Genomic DNA, 15,620 nt, shown 5'->3' with positions numbered 1-15,620 from the left:
GCCAATGAGCTCCCTCATGCGTGTGTGCTCTTTGATGCTCAACTTCTATCTCCAACTGCATTTTTAGCTCAGCAATCTTTTTCCACAAATCTTTGTGTGCCACGGGCTTGCCCTTTGCAGTCTCGAAACCATTTTCTTCCCAAATGGCCAAGTCCTCTCTAAGGGCCTGAGCACAGTAGTAACTGTCAGTTACTAACCTGGCACTCTTGATTTTCCTTTTCACCAGCTCCAGCAATCCTTCCAGTACTGCCGTTACTTCTCCGGCTTGAGCACTACCGGGAGCTTTTCCTTTCTGACGGCATCTCTCTTTGCCGTCTTGCTTCAGAATAAATCCCCAGTATGCCGACTGGTCGGACCCCTTTCTGGATCCATCGGTGTAGATTGTCCATTCCGGTTGTTCTGGCTTCTCAGATGTCTCTTGCGGTCGTTTCTTACTGGTGGGTTGTGCTGGCCCAATTTCAAGCTCCGGGTCCAGCAGGATGTCTTTAACCATGTCTGCGTCTGTGTGATGATGTCAGCTGCTGGTGTTTGTTCCTCTGTTGCCGGATGTCTTCTCGATGGCTGCAGTGGAGGACGCGGTGTGCTTCCTCATCCATCGTCGGCTGATGATACTTTTCTCTCTAGCAAGACTGAGCCAACTTTCCTTTGTCTCGGGTTGATGTTTCAGTTCCTCATTCTTGGAACCAACTTCCCCACTTGCTTCAGGTCTGAGTCACAGTAGCTGTGCAGAAAGCTGATGCAGTTCTGTTGAGGTCTCCTCATTTTCCAAACGATCTGGACGGCCGGCTTCCTCCGGTTTCTTCCCCAGATTTTCCTCCTCGAAGTGATCATCCATCACTCCGTCTCTCTGTCGGTTCGAGTTGTCTATCCCCCAAAGCCTCTCTTTAGCCTTCGAGCAGGGATGGGTCTAGACTATGTTGGCTACTAGCTTCACTGTCTGGATCCGGTCATTTATCCTCAGTAGAAGCTTTCCCTCACCTGTATGCTATACAGTTACTGCAAGGGTTGTGACTGACGGCCTTATCAGTCACCATTAACTCTATTCCTTAAGAGTTAACAAGCCAAGTGAGCTATTCAGATCCTCACATCTGTTTTTACTAACTTGGCCATAGGGCCCTCCTACTCCGTTGGACTGGGCCCCACGTTGGGCGCCACTTGTTGTTGCGCAACACCCCCCCCCTCCTTTCTGTCTCTACTCTCTCACTCTCGTACTTCCTCTTCTGAGAGGGGAGATGTGCTACCAGCTCTCCGTCTAACGGGTCCGTTGAGTTTCCTAAATCTGCTGGGATTTACCCTGTCCAGAACTGAAGTAAACTCTGTTTAAGCTGGTTTCGAGAAACGATTCGCCTGGTTATCTGACGGCCTACATCCAGGTGTCCCACCCTTCTTCCCCCTGTGAATTAGCCAGACTGAGCAGCCTACAGCCAACTAGTTTCACAGAGCACACCTGTTAACGGTCGCTCGTTCTCTATTTTACAACTTGCATTTGTTATTGAACCAGGTAGGTTTTAGTAACTCGGGCGAGTCCCAAGGATGATGTTTTAAATATGGGCTACCAGCAACCTAAAAACATTTTCCACTTTTTCCTCTCCAGAATCAAACATCACAGCTATTTTACAACCATCAAAGAACTTTAAGGTGACTCATTAACTGAATGTCCACAACATCTTTTAGATTTTCTTTATGCTAAATATTTTATTAGTAAGGCATTTTTGCAAGGGTCAGTACAGCTTAATTCAGTAGCAGAAATAATCAAATAAGTAAAATCAATCATCTAGTCTATCTTTCCCTACTGCTGACACTGAGAACTAAAAAAGGGAACCTTAGAGAGAGACGGACGGAGTTTGGCGCCTCGAACCCCAGACCTGGCTTGATGATGAAGGAGGTGTGGCAGCAGGAGGAAGATGTTGATCGGCGAAGGCCAGGATCTCCGCAGGTCTGATGAGCCTCCTCTCCGCATGGATGCTGAGGTCACACAGGACTTGGTGCTGGCAGGAAAAAAGGCACCAGTTCTTCTTCCTTGTCTTTGTCTTCATCTTTGTCTTTGGGGTCAGAACCCAGCCGATGAGAGAAGTGCGATTCGAAGCCACAGATTGTGGGCCTGACGGGTTGGTCTCCATGAGCACAGGACAGTCTCCGGCTCCGTGGCCCCGGCTCTTCTTCAGCTGCAGAGTTCTTTGTCCATCTCGATCTTGGCTCGAAGCTGCCCGGAGGATCCAACGAAAGGTTCCTCTTTTGCACCCACCTTATATAGGGTTCATCTGTCTGCTTAGACAGATGATCTCATATCCGTCACTGTCTTAAGAGACATCATGTCATGATGTCTGTGCCAATGTCTCAGGGCTGCTCAACCTCCTGTTTCCATATAAGGTGCTGATCATCTCTGCTCTCCTGTTAGTTCCCCTGTTTCCCTTCCTGTCACCTTTCACCTACCATCTACCTCCAACATATCAGTGATGTTTAATTGCAGTTTTACAACCTTTTACACCATTTCAAGTTCAATGTCAAAATCACATTTATATCACATTTATTTTCTTTAGCTTCTCTGATTTAGCATTCATTTATAATTTTATAACCATAACTTATATCACATTTATTTTCTTCAGCTTCTCTGATCTAGCATTCATTTATAATTTTATAACTATAACTTATTAATTATTCTTATTATAATCTTAATGTGAGTTATTACAGATGTTTTTCTGAAAAGAAACCAAGAATAATACATGATTCTAATTATTTACTACTAAAGTTACAGTTACTTGTTTTTCTTGTAAGTGTTCTCACAAATATAAGTGTAAGTATTATTACAAGTAAACCAATATTAATATAAGTATTTTACTTTGAATCTTATCAAATTACTCAAAATGTTTAGATTTAATTTTTTAAAACTTTACCTTTAAACTAAGGAATAGTCTCAGCTATTTTTATAAATCTGCAGGCTGGAAACTTCCTCTTTTTCCAGGAAACCTGCTTTTCCTGTTTAATGACTCTCTCTGACTGACTATGATTTCTTATGATTAGATAGAAAAAAGTAGAATTAAAGCAAAGTTTGCATGAAACAAAAACAACACACACAACTAGATTTATTTTATTGACACTTAAGTCTACTGTTGGGCCTTGATATCACTTGAGTGATTCATTTTAAAGATAACTTTATTTATTATTACTGTTAAACTAACTTTATTGACACTTAAGTCTACTGCTGGGCCTTGATGTCACTTGAGTGATTCATTTTAAAGATAACTTTATTTATTATTACTGTTAAACTAAAATCTCCAGCATGGGGAAGTGGGATGAGCTCGGATTTTCTTGACACACTTTATTAGGTACGCCTGTCTAATTGGTCAGAAACAGAAACAGCAGGTTGGTTTGTCACTCTGGTCTCCATGAACTGAGGTCATAATTCACAGATTCACCAAACTGACGACTGTAACTTCAGGTCTAATAATGTCAGATAAACCAGATTTAAACCAGGTTTATCTGAAACATGTTTTCTGATGAATAATGACACAAAGTTCTGCAGTGAAACTGCTGCAGCTTTTAAAAATGCAGCAACTGATTCTGTCAATTCAACAAAATCCTTCAAAACCTCTGAGATATTTCTAAGACCTGGTTGAGGTCAAGATATGAAGACAGTCAGACGGTTCAGATCGTCTTTATGAAACTTCTTACGTCCAACTCACTAAATTTTAATTAAAATAATAAAATAATGTTGATGTTTAAAGGGAAACAAACAGATTCTGGAGGAATTCAGAGGTTTGGTGTCAGAATCAGATCTTTAGATTGATTAGAAAAAACTGACAGCATCTTCTGGTTTCACTTAAAGGTTTTGATTTAAACACTTTTTCATTTATTAAAGTTTATTTTACCTTTTGAAATCTTTCATTTCAGTATTTACCTTTGCCAGGTTGTTCTTCTGTTTACCTGGACTGAGGTTATGAAAGGTAAACAAACACGTTTTGCTGAACAATTTCAGTTTTCCATCAATAAAACATTAACCAGTATTGATCATCCGTTGCCAGTAAGGATCAACAAATTGCGTTACGTTGGACTCGTTCAACCCGGATCGTTGCTCCCAGAGATCCAAAGTTCGGATCCGGACTCGGATAAAACCCGGAGCGCTCCAGAGCTTCGGCACAGTCTCCTGTCCTGCAGTGGGTCCAGGTGTCTCAGTCCTCAGTGAAGATGAAGTCCAGTTTGTTCCTGGTGGCGGTTCTGGTGTGCGGCCTGGTCGGCGCTCAGCAGGGCGGTCTGCCTGAGCGGGTCCAGAAGCTGGAGGCGGACAACGACGTCCTGAGTCGGTTTCGATTCTTCCTCAGACTTTAGCTGATTGTCTGTTAGACTCCCAGATGTTTGTTTCTCTAACTGACCTTCTGACCTCCTGCAGCCAAATCCAGGGTGGCGTTCTCCGCCGCACTCGTCGACACCAACGACTGGACCGCGAAGGGCCCGCTGGAGGCTGATGAAACTCTGAAGTTCGAGAGAGTGATCACCAACATCGGCAACGGATACGACCCGGCAACAGGTGGACGGGATTCATTACGATCCGTTAGTTTAGGGTTCGCATGAAATGCTGAGAACCTGAACGCACCACGACTCTTTATCTGAAAAAATGAGTCATTTTACAGCATTTAGTTCATTTAGGATCAGAAACTTTTCTCCAGCAGCTAATTGGGTTCAATCAATCAATCAATCAAGTTTATCTGTGCAGAACATTTCAGCAGAAAGCCAGTTCTGAAAGCATAAAACATCATAAACTCACCAGACATTACGTTTTGTCCAGTTCCATCAATAAATGATCAATAAGCATCAATATGTTGATCAATGATCCAGTTGTTTCGGCTCAAAGGAAACTAAACGGGTTTGGACCTCAGTGTTCGACAGGAATCTGGTGAATTTGGTAACCAGGACCAACTAAAGTCCAGCAGCAGTTTAAATGTCTTCCAGAACCAGAACCACTGACCCAGGTTCTCTTCCTGCAGGTCTCTTCACCGCCCCGGTTAAAGGACTCTACTACATCCAGGTCACTGGAATCGCCGGTCCGAACGGTGAGCTGCACGCCGGGGTGAAGAAGAACGGATTAAACATGTTTGCCATCTACCATAAAGCAAGAACCCAGGCCGGCGCCTCCAACGCCATGGTGCTGGTTCTGGAGCAGGGAGACCGGGTCTACGTCCAGCTGTGGGCCGGGAAGACCATCGTTGACCAGGGCCGCCTCAGCACCTTCACCGGGTTCCTCGTCTTCCCCATGTAGATGAAGGTCCTGAACCTAACAAACTGCTGGGCCCTTTAAGGGGCGGAGCTTAGAGCAGCAGCATGCAGATGAAGGAAACAGGAGCTGTAGAGTTTATCGTTAGCATTTTGTTCTTTAATTTGCTGTTTGCAATTTATTCCTTCCTTTGATGTGTGTCCGTGGAAATGCGGGTAAGTCATGTTGGAAGTTAATGACATTGTTTATTCAGCAAGTATTTCAGTTTTTGTTTTGTAGCTTGAGAACTTAAGAGCTTCACAACGTGGGTTTTGTCGTCTATTTAGAAACGGGATATTTGTAACCATTAATATTACAGTTGTTTAGTATGTGTGATATTATTTCAGTCATTTTATTTAGGGATTATTCAGACACTGACGTTGTATTATTAATGATCTTTTCTAGAACCACACAGTTACGTCAAATTAAGAAATAAACAGCAAGTTAAACCCACTGCAGTGAGACTCTGGTTTCTAACCGGACTCACCACAGTGATCTGGACTTTTCCACTAGCAATTACAATCCCTAACGTTTATGAACCGTGGCAGACATCTTGGTCCAGAAGCTCAGCAGGAAGTCTGCTGGATGGCTGTCAAATTAAAAGCACCGATAAATAAAAATACAATCTCCAGATCATTGAAATAAATAAACACCTGAAACCAACAGGCTGCTTGGTTTGTTTTGTTTTTTGCAAATCTGTTGAGTTCTGTGAGAAATCAGTCAGAAAAAACAAGTTCAAGGTTTTCAGTCCTTTAAATATTGAAACAGATAAAATGTGAATCCAAACAGAAAAGCTTGGATTCAGACCCAGAAAATGTTCTGCGTTTGTTTCCTTTGGTTGGTTCAGCAGCTTATCGACACGATTCACAGTCAGAACTGATAACATCCAACAGAGACAGGAAGAAAATCAATAACCTGGAAAAACCCAGAACTGAAGCTCCAGTTTCCATCCTGGCCAGGCGCCATCGGGCTGACCGGACATTTTCCCTGATGTTCTGTTGGGTCAAACCCGTTCAGCAGTTCTTTTACTTTCTGTATGGTCTGAGCATCAACATTAACACCAGCTGTTTTCCTTTTAGGGATTCAAAAAATAAAGTCTGTGCAGCAGAAAACCGCCCTGAAACATGTTGGTGTAAAATCGGTTCGGTTCTGTTTCACTAACAGGAAGTGATTCGGCTAAAGGAAGCGAATCCTCTGAAAGCAGCGATGCTTTCTAAAGGAAACTAGCAGACAGGAAACTAGCAGAAAGGAAACTAGCAGACAGGAAACTAGCAGACAGAAAACTTTCTAAAGGAAACTAGCAGACAGGAAACTAGCAGACAGGAAACTAGCAGACAGAAAACTTTCTAAAGGAAACTAGCAGACAGGAAGCTAGCAGAGAGGAAACTAGCAGACAGGAAACTAGCAGAAAGGAAACTACCAGACAGGAAACTTTCTAAAGGAAACTAGCAGACAGGAAACTAGCAGAAAGGAAACTACCAGACAGGAAACTTTCTAAAGGAAACTAGCAGACAGGAAACTAGCAGAAAGGAAACTAGCAGACAGGAAGCTAGCAGAGAGGAAACTAGCAGACAGGAAACTAGCAGAAAGGAAACTACCAGACAGGAAACTAGCAGAGAGGAAGCTAGCAGACAGGAAGCTAGCAGAGAGGAAACTAGCAGAGAGGAAACTAGCAGACAGGAAACTAGCAGACAGGAAACTAGCAGAAAGGAAACTACCAGACAGGAAACTTTCTAAAGGAAACTAGCAGAAAGGAAACTACCAGACAGGAAACTTTCTAAAGGAAACTAGCAGACAGGAAACTAGCAGAAAGGAAACTAGCAGACAGGAAGCTAGCAGAGAGGAAACTAGCAGACAGGAAACTAGCAGAAAGGAAACTACCAGACAGGAAACTAGCAGAGAGGAAGCTAGCAGACAGGAAGCTAGCAGAGAGGAAACTAGCAGAGAGGAAACTAGCAGACAGGAAACTAGCAGAAAGGAAACTACCAGACAGGAAACTAGCAGAGAGGAAGCTAGCAGACAGGAAGCTAGCAGAGAGGAAACTAGCAGAGAGGAAACTAGCAGACAGGAAACTAGCAGAAAGGAAACTACCAGACAGGAAACTAGCAGAGAGGAAGCTAGCAGACAGGAAGCTAGCAGAAAGGAAACTAGCAGACAGGAAACTAGCAGAAAGGTAACTAGCAGACAGGAAACTAGCAGAAAGGAAACTAGCAGACAGGAAGCTAGCAGAGAGGAAACTAGCAGACAGGAAACTAGCAGAAAGGAAACTACCAGACAGGAAACTTTCTAAAGGAAACTAGCAGAAAGGAAACTAGCAGAGAGGAAGCTAGCAGACAGGAAGCTAGCAGAGAGGAAACTAGCAGACAGGAAGCTAGCAGAGAGGAAACTAGCAGACAGGAAACTAGCAGAAAGGAAACTACCAGACAGGAAACTTTCTAAAGGAAACTAGCAGAAAGGAAACTACCAGACAGGAAACTTTCTAAAGGAAACTAGCAGACAGGAAACTAGCAGAAAGGAAACTAGCAGACAGGAAGCTAGCAGAGAGGAAACTAGCAGACAGGAAACTAGCAGAAAGGAAACTACCAGACAGGAAACTAGCAGAGAGGAAGCTAGCAGACAGGAAGCTAGCAGAGAGGAAACTAGCAGAGAGGAAACTAGCAGACAGGAAACTAGCAGAAAGGAAACTACCAGACAGGAAACTAGCAGAGAGGAAGCTAGCAGACAGGAAGCTAGCAGAGAGGAAACTAGCAGAGAGGAAACTAGCAGACAGGAAACTAGCAGAAAGGAAACTACCAGACAGGAAACTAGCAGAGAGGAAGCTAGCAGACAGGAAGCTAGCAGAAAGGAAACTAGCAGACAGGAAACTAGCAGAAAGGTAACTAGCAGACAGGAAACTAGCAGAAAGGAAACTAGCAGAAAGGAAACTAGCAGAAAGGAAACTACCAGACAGGAAACTAGCAGAGAGGAAGCTAGCAGAGAGGAAGCTAGCAGAGAGGAAGCTAGCAGAAAGGAAACTAGCAGACAGGAAACTAGCAGAAAGGAAACTAGCAGAAAGGAAACTAGCAGAAAGGAAACTAGCAGACAGGAACCTAGCAGAAAGGAAACTAGCAGAAAGGAAACTAGCAGAAAGGAAACTAGCAGACAGGAACCTAGCAGAAAGGAAACTAGCAGAAAGGAAACTAGCATGCTCAGAGGTGATGCTGTTTATTCCAGCATTTTTTTAAAAATCAAAAGTTTTTTTTAAAAGCACTTTGGATTTTTTGTAAAAATATCTTCATCAGTAGACTGAAGTTTTCCAAAATAAAAGCATAATATTCATGTTTTAGGGTTTGTTGAAACAAGGAAGGAAGAAATCAGAATAAGGTCTTGAAGTTTGTTATAAATTGATGTCAGTAAAGAATAGAAACGGCTTCTATTCTGCTGAACACGGTGGAGGTTGCATCATGCTGTGGGTCCGCTTCTAGACCTGGACATATTAATATTAATATTCAGTTTTTACATATTAGATCACCTCTCTGTGGACAGAAATAAATAAAGACTCAGTGATCTAAGGCAGAAATATTATGGGATGTCCGGAGAACCGGGCCTTGTGTAACGACTTACAACGATTTACATAAAACCTCAGCAACACTTGGACATGTGGAGAGAAGGGTCTAGTTAAAGCCTCTGAAGAGAATCAAGGCTCTCCTGCTGTGTAATTGTATTTATGTTCTTTTATGTCGGGCTTAATGCAGTTCTTCCTTCTTTCTAAAGGATAAAATATGCATAAAAGTTTAAATTTAATCACTAAAAAATGATTTTTTTTTTGCCAGGTTATAGTTTTTTCTGAAGAAGATGAGTGAGGAATTGAACTGTTTATGCTTTGAAATGAAATAAAAACATATTGTAAGATGTTTTGCTGTGATATTTTTGTCTGTTTCCTCTTTGAATCAAACTGAATGTTTTCCTCTCAGTCGCCATGGCAACCAGGATGAAACATGCTTTAATGCTTTAATGGTGTCGTTTGTCTCCTTCGTCCTCCTGGGTGACAATAATTCGCCTCACAGTTTCTTTGTTTCTGCTGTTAATTAGTGTTTGTCACCTGAATTAATCACCATGGAAACCGTGACCTCTGTTGACCTCCGTCTTGTTTCTCACGGCGCAGAGGAACCGTCTGCTGCTGCTGTGCAGGACCAACATCTGGGAAAATGTCTTTATTTTCATCTAATCTACAAAGCACAAAACTGATTATTTTTCCAAAGCTGTGACCCAACATTGGTGCTAAATGATCAGAACCGGTTCTGATGATGGCTTGTATCCCAGACATTGGTTGAATATATTTATTAATCTGAGGTCGTGGTAAAAAACAAAGCGAGAAACTTTCTGTTAGAAATCAGTTTTATTGTTGTCATGATTTAAATGAATAAATATTTTATCTTTTATTTCTCAGAAACTTCTTAAGATGGAATCAAATCAAGAGTAACAGCGCTGCCTTAACTTGTTCCTGTAGAGTCATAGAAAGTTGAGTGGAAGAAAAAAGTGCAGTAAAAGTCAGGATGTATAAACGCAAACTTAGGAGAGATAAAAAAAATAGAAGAGCCAGGACCAGAACCAGGACCAGAATCAGAACCAGGACCAGAACCAGGACCAGGACCAGGACCAGAATCAGAACCAGAACCAGAACCAGAACCAGAGCCAGGACCAGGACCAGAACCAAACGGTTTCTCTCAGTTTTCTCTCCAGATGAAAGTTTGGTTTTCAGATTCTGAAGAGCAGAAATAACCAGAATCCATGTTGGTTTAAGTCCAGAGAATCTGGTACCATATTATCTTCTGGTTCTGGTTCCGTTTCTGGTCCACTGGGTTTTCCAAAGTTTATAATGTATAATTATTAATCCAAGACACATTTAGTTGAACAAACATGAAGAAAATCATCTGCAGTGACTCTTTGTGAAGACAGATGGCGCTGTAATCCACTGTTCGCTCTGGACTGGATGAGAAAAATAAACAGAATATAAATTTTATAATTATAATCTTTAATGTGCCGCCGTTCCATCCATCCATCCATCATCTGAAACGACAGAAACTCGTTACGATCATTTAATTTCCTTTTCCTGCAGATTTCTGAGCTGCAGCTCATTAACATAATAGATGGACTTAATACTTCCAAGAGTTAATTGAAAATTAATTCAGAGAAACAAAAACATCAAATAAAGCTGGCCAGCTTATTAACGAGTCTGGATCATTTGTTTTAATCACGTTTTAATGGAGACAAATCACGGCTGATTGTTGGGACCAAAATTTGCTGCAACGTGATTAAGACAAGCTGTAAAAGCTGGACGTTAAAACTCCATGTCAAACAAACAAACTCCAGTTATAAAGACAATTAAAAACCAATTAAAACCTTTAGAATCCATTTAAAGGATGAGGCGTGTTAATGGTGCAGATGGTAATGAAAGAACAAACAAAAGAGAATCGCAGAAGAACTGAGGACGTTTAACCCGTCGCCTGGAGGAACCGGGCTGAGAAAATCTGAGTTACCACGGCAACAGGTTTAAAGTTTCTCCCCATTAGAGACAAATAAATCCTTTCCGACTCCAGAGAAAGAAAATAATTTTTCTTTGAGTTGTAGTGAATTGAAAACAAAGTCTAGAGATCATAAAAATTTGTTTTTAAAAGATAAAAACTGTGTTGTTCCTGAAGACGATTGGAAGAAGGTTTTGATTTATTGGTAATAATTTTGAAAGCAAAATGTTTCCGTGTCTCCAGGATCCTGGGCTGATGAAACTTTCTGAAGGTTTTTATGTTTTAGTTTCTGTAGGAAACAAACTCCAACATTAATGTAATTTAGACAATCAGTGGAACGTTTTCCTCCTTCAGGCTGTTTATTAAACCTCATTAATCTGCCTCATTTATTGTTTCTTTGTCTTTTATAATCTGCTTTTAATAAACTCCAGATATTTTATTGAAAAGGTTTTCAGCTTCACAGATAAATGAATGTTGCTTCTCAGAACGTTTACCAGAACATTTCACTGCTTCCTGTTCAATACACCTTAATTCTAGAGCAGTGAGCCTCATGTTCTGTGTTCCCAGTGTTTGGACCGGTTCTTTGTTTGGACTGGCTGTTTGTTTGGACCGGTTGTTTAGACCGGTTGTTTGGACCGGTTCTTTGTTTGGACCGGTTGTTTGGACCGGTTCTTTGGGCTGGTTGTTTGGACCGGTTCTTTGTTTGGACCGGTTGTTTGGACCGGTTGTTTGGACCGGTTGTTTGGACCGGTTCTTTGTTTGGACCGGTTGTTTGGACCGGTTCTTTGGGCCGGTTGTTTGGACCGGTTCTTTGTTTGGACCGGTTGTTTGGACCGGTTGTTTGGGCCGGTTGTTTGGGCCGGGCGTGTCGGAGCCTGTGAGGCACGCCGGCTGCCTGCCAGGAGGAAAAGTGAGCGACAAACATAAAACCATAAATCATCTCCGTTCTGCAGTTTGATGTTTTCACACGTTTCTCTGGAATCTGATATTTTTCTCCAGGGAACTTCAGACACTGGATTCATTTTAAACATCAATAACTTTACAAACGACGATTAGAGGAGCTAAAAAATGATCCAGCATTTTTCTCATGGTTCTAATTACAATAGGATAGAATAGGATCAAATAGAATATAACTTATTCTGAGTTTAATAACCAAATACTGACTTTTTTGTCAGAATTTTGATTTTAATTTTCTGACATCAAATGTGAGAATTATGAAAAAAATCTGAATCTTTAGCTGAAAGAAACAAAATGTTTCAGTTCCACAGCGTAAAGATAAAACTCAAATGTTTGACCTAAAATGTCCGTATTAATCTGATAAAAGTTTTTCTCAGGCTGTTTGGTGTCTAAAGTATAAAGTGAAAGAAATGTTGGAGACTCGCCATCAGGATGGATTCACATCAGGCAGAAAGCATCTAAAACATGAAGGACAGTGGAGCAGCTACTGACACCTCGCAGCTGCTCCACATAACCACGCTCATATGACAACAACATGAATCTGAACCAAAACTCCTCCTCTACCTTCACTTATAAATCAATACTGAAATATTGAAAAGGATTTTATTAAAAGGATTGTTTTTGCTTCAGTCTTCAGGTTAACAGTTTGGTTGAAATCATTTCTTTCCCTGTTGTTCCCACGATGTTTCTCATCCATAATTGATCTGAGTTTTCCAGACGCCTCCAGGCTGTGAGCTCAATCCCAGCAGGATTATAGACAAACATCAAGGAGATTAATAATTCAAACAGCTGCAGGTCGTTTCCTCCCTTCACCGTCTGAGTCTCAGGTCGTTTCAGAACCGGCTTTATTAACCAAGACGGAGCGAACAGACGGACGGACGGACAGATATCGGATATAAATATCCTCCTTCAGAGGAGGTAAAACAAAACATTTTTCCTGGTAGGTTATAATAGTGGAAACGTTCCATTAGAGGATCATCATGTTGATCACTGAGGCAGAAAATGTCTGTGGCGCCGATCCAAAGGGAAAAGTCTAAACCGTCTGTGTCCAGCATGTGTGTGGTCTCCAGAGTGAGTCTTGATTTGTGAATAGTTCCTTGATGTTCCCTGAGTAAAACTAGTAGATTAAGGCAAATGTTTCATTATCTAAAGCTAAAACGTGTAATAAGTATAAAACATGGTGAGACTTTGAAACGTGAGTTTCTCTGTAACTGCAGGCTGAAAATCCTGAGCAGCAGGTCTTGATGGTCAGCTGTTTGTAAAACTCCTGCAGGAGCAAAACCTTCAAACAGCTGAGATTTAATCAACTTTAATCTGATTTTTAGGATTTTGGATTAAAAATGTTCATTGTTAAAACATCCAAACTGGGATTAACAAGTGAATTCACAACAAAAGGTTAAATTATTTCCCTGGTTAGATAACAAAACCTTCACAATAATCCGGGTCATAGTGCATCTAAAAGTCCAAATTAAAGTCAACAATATTCATACTTTATTCAGATCAAAGTATTGAGCTGCTCTGAACATCTTTAGGTTTGTAAAAGCTGCTGGAATTGGTCCATTTTAGAGAGAACTGGTTGAAATTGTGTCCGTTTTGTGCCGTGTTGGTTGAGCAGAAGGTCTCCCTGAACTTCTGCCTGAAGTTCTGACCTATGAAGCCGTACAGCACCGGGTTCAGGCAGCACTGCAGGTAGGCAATGAACTCTGTAACGGACAGGGCGGTCTGCCAGCGGTCAGCCTCTTCACAGGCCATCTGCTGGAACAGAGGTCTCAAACTCCAGGCCTCGAGGGCCGCAGTCCTGCAGTTTTTAGATGTGCCACAGGTACAAAACACTGGAATGAAATGGCTTAATTATCTCCTCCTTGTGCAGATCAGTTCTCCCAGCCTTGATAATGACCTAATTATTCTGTTCAGGTGTGGAGCAGCAGAGGCACATCTAAAGGTTGCAGGACTGCGGCCCTCGAGGACTGGAGTTTGAGACCCCTGAGCTGGAAGATGGTGCTGGTGTCGTACAGCAGGGTGAGGTTGTAGGGCAGTTGGCAGGACACAAACACCAGCATGATCCCCGTCACCGTCTGCACCGCCTTCCCTCGCTTTTCTCTGGGGTCTGCAGCCTGGCCCGCTTCTTTTGGGGATTTGCTGTCAGTTGGGTTGAACTTGTTGGTCAGTAGTTTGATGATGATGGAGGTGTAACAGAAGATGATGATGAGCAGAGGCAGGAAGGAGCCGACGGCCATTTGGACGCTAGGAACCGCCACCGTCACGATCCGGGACAAGTCGTGGTCTTCAAACTGAAACTCACAGACGAACCACGGCGACGCTGAGGAGTTGTTCTGTTTTTCTCCCTCCAGCATGTGGATGGTTTCACTTGTCGGCTCATACAGTTGGTAGAAGTAGAAGGTGGGGACAGAAAGCAGCAGGGCAAAGACCCAGATGGACACACAGATGATGGAGGTGTGTCTCGTCCCTATGTGGCTGTTCTGATAGCACAGAGGACTGACGACGATGACCAAGTGTAACACGCTCATCCCGGCGACCAGCAGCATGCCGCTGTACAGGTAGGATCCCTGCAGCAGCTTGCAGGTCGCCTGGCAGCAGCTCGTTGTAGATCAGGAAGGCCAGTGCCAAGGTGGACAGCAGGTTGGTGATGGCCAGGTTGAGCTGGAAGACCTGGTGTGTTTCCAGCTTGTGTTTGGTCTTAAATGTCAGAGTGATGATTATTACTGCCCTGCGACAGACTGGCGATCTGTCCAGGGTGTACCCCGCCTCTCGCCCGGAACGTAGCTGGAGATAGGTACCGGCAACCCTCCCGACCCCATCAGGGACAAAGGGTGAACAGAAAATGGATGGATGGATGGATGGATGATTATTACGACGTTCCCCACGAAGCCCAGGATGCAGATGATGGAGTAGATGTAGGAGCTGAGCAGCCAGTTTTCACGCTGTTGCTGCTGCTGAAGCTGCAGGGCTCAGGAAGTTCTTCCCTTTCAGAGGCATTAAAACCTGCATGGATGAAGGACGAGGCCTCCATGTTTCACTGCAGATAAGAAAAAGGAAACAGTTGAGATTTGTTCATTTTTATATGTGACTGATTTAGTCCTCTGATCTTTATTCTCCATCCTGACCAACATGAATCAATGACTGTTTTAAAATAAAACACTTAAAATGACACAAATACTGACCTTTTCCAAATGCATGGTGCCTGAAATCTCTGAGAAATATTATAAATGAACATCCAACAGTTGAACATCTGACTATTCAAACAGGAATAAAAATGATTTCAATCATAAAACTGAAAGTCAAAATGTTTATCGGTGAACCAGATTGTTAATCTTTAACTTTATTCACTTTATTTGAGGAAAGTTACAAAAAAATCTAAAAAATGTTGATGCTAAGTTTGTTTGGTATTTTGCAAATACAAATAATTTAGGTGGTTCGAAGTGACAAACAGCAAAAAGAGTTTGATCTGGTTTCTAAATAAATCCAGACAGTGGAAGAACCACAGCGCTGGTTCTGGTTCTGGTTCTGTTGGACCTCATCACAGCATCACCAACAGTTTTAACTGGTTAAAGACCAGGGAGGTTAAAGCTCCTCATCAGAGCAGATGACATGGAGAACCTCAGGGTTCATCCGGGTTCCTGCTGTTCACCGTCTGTTTGCTCCAATGGCTCAAACATCAGAACTATGCAGACGATACTCTGCACTACGCACTAAACAGATCCTGAAAACAAATCAGGGCCAACAGAAACAAAACAAAGCTTCAGTTATTACAGCTTCAAACTGGAGATCAGATCTGAACTTCAGTCACATAAAGATGGTTACAAAGTCGGCCTTCTGTCACCTGAAGAACATTTTCAGGATTAAACGACTAAAATACAGTTTAATATATTAATATTTAATAATAATATATT

The 15,620-nt window shown here is 42.2% G+C and overlaps 1 protein-coding gene and 1 pseudogene across 1 annotated transcript; one reads left to right on the top strand and one right to left on the bottom strand.

Annotated features, from left to right (window-relative positions):
• The first annotated feature begins 4,078 nt into the window (after nt 1-4,078).
• LOC114158271 (complement C1q-like protein 2) lies at nt 4,079-5,911 on the top strand. Its single transcript, XM_028039619.1, has 3 exons — nt 4,079-4,297; nt 4,388-4,525; nt 4,983-5,911. The coding sequence occupies exons 1-3, from the start codon at nt 4,186-4,188 to the stop codon at nt 5,252-5,254; spliced, it is 522 nt and encodes a 173-aa protein (XP_027895420.1). The 5' UTR covers nt 4,079-4,185; the 3' UTR covers nt 5,255-5,911.
• A 7,177-nt stretch (nt 5,912-13,088) lies between these two features.
• On the bottom strand, nt 13,089-14,883 carry LOC114159015 (C-C chemokine receptor type 6-like; annotated as a pseudogene).
• Nucleotides 14,884-15,620: the final 737 nt, after the last annotated feature.

Source organism: Xiphophorus couchianus, chromosome 15, assembly GCF_001444195.1.
Source record: "Xiphophorus couchianus chromosome 15, X_couchianus-1.0, whole genome shotgun sequence".
NCBI classification, from domain to species: domain Eukaryota; kingdom Metazoa; phylum Chordata; class Actinopteri; order Cyprinodontiformes; family Poeciliidae; genus Xiphophorus; species Xiphophorus couchianus.
Note: the sequence above shows the minus strand (reverse complement) of the source record. Positions and strands in the feature narration are given on the sequence as shown.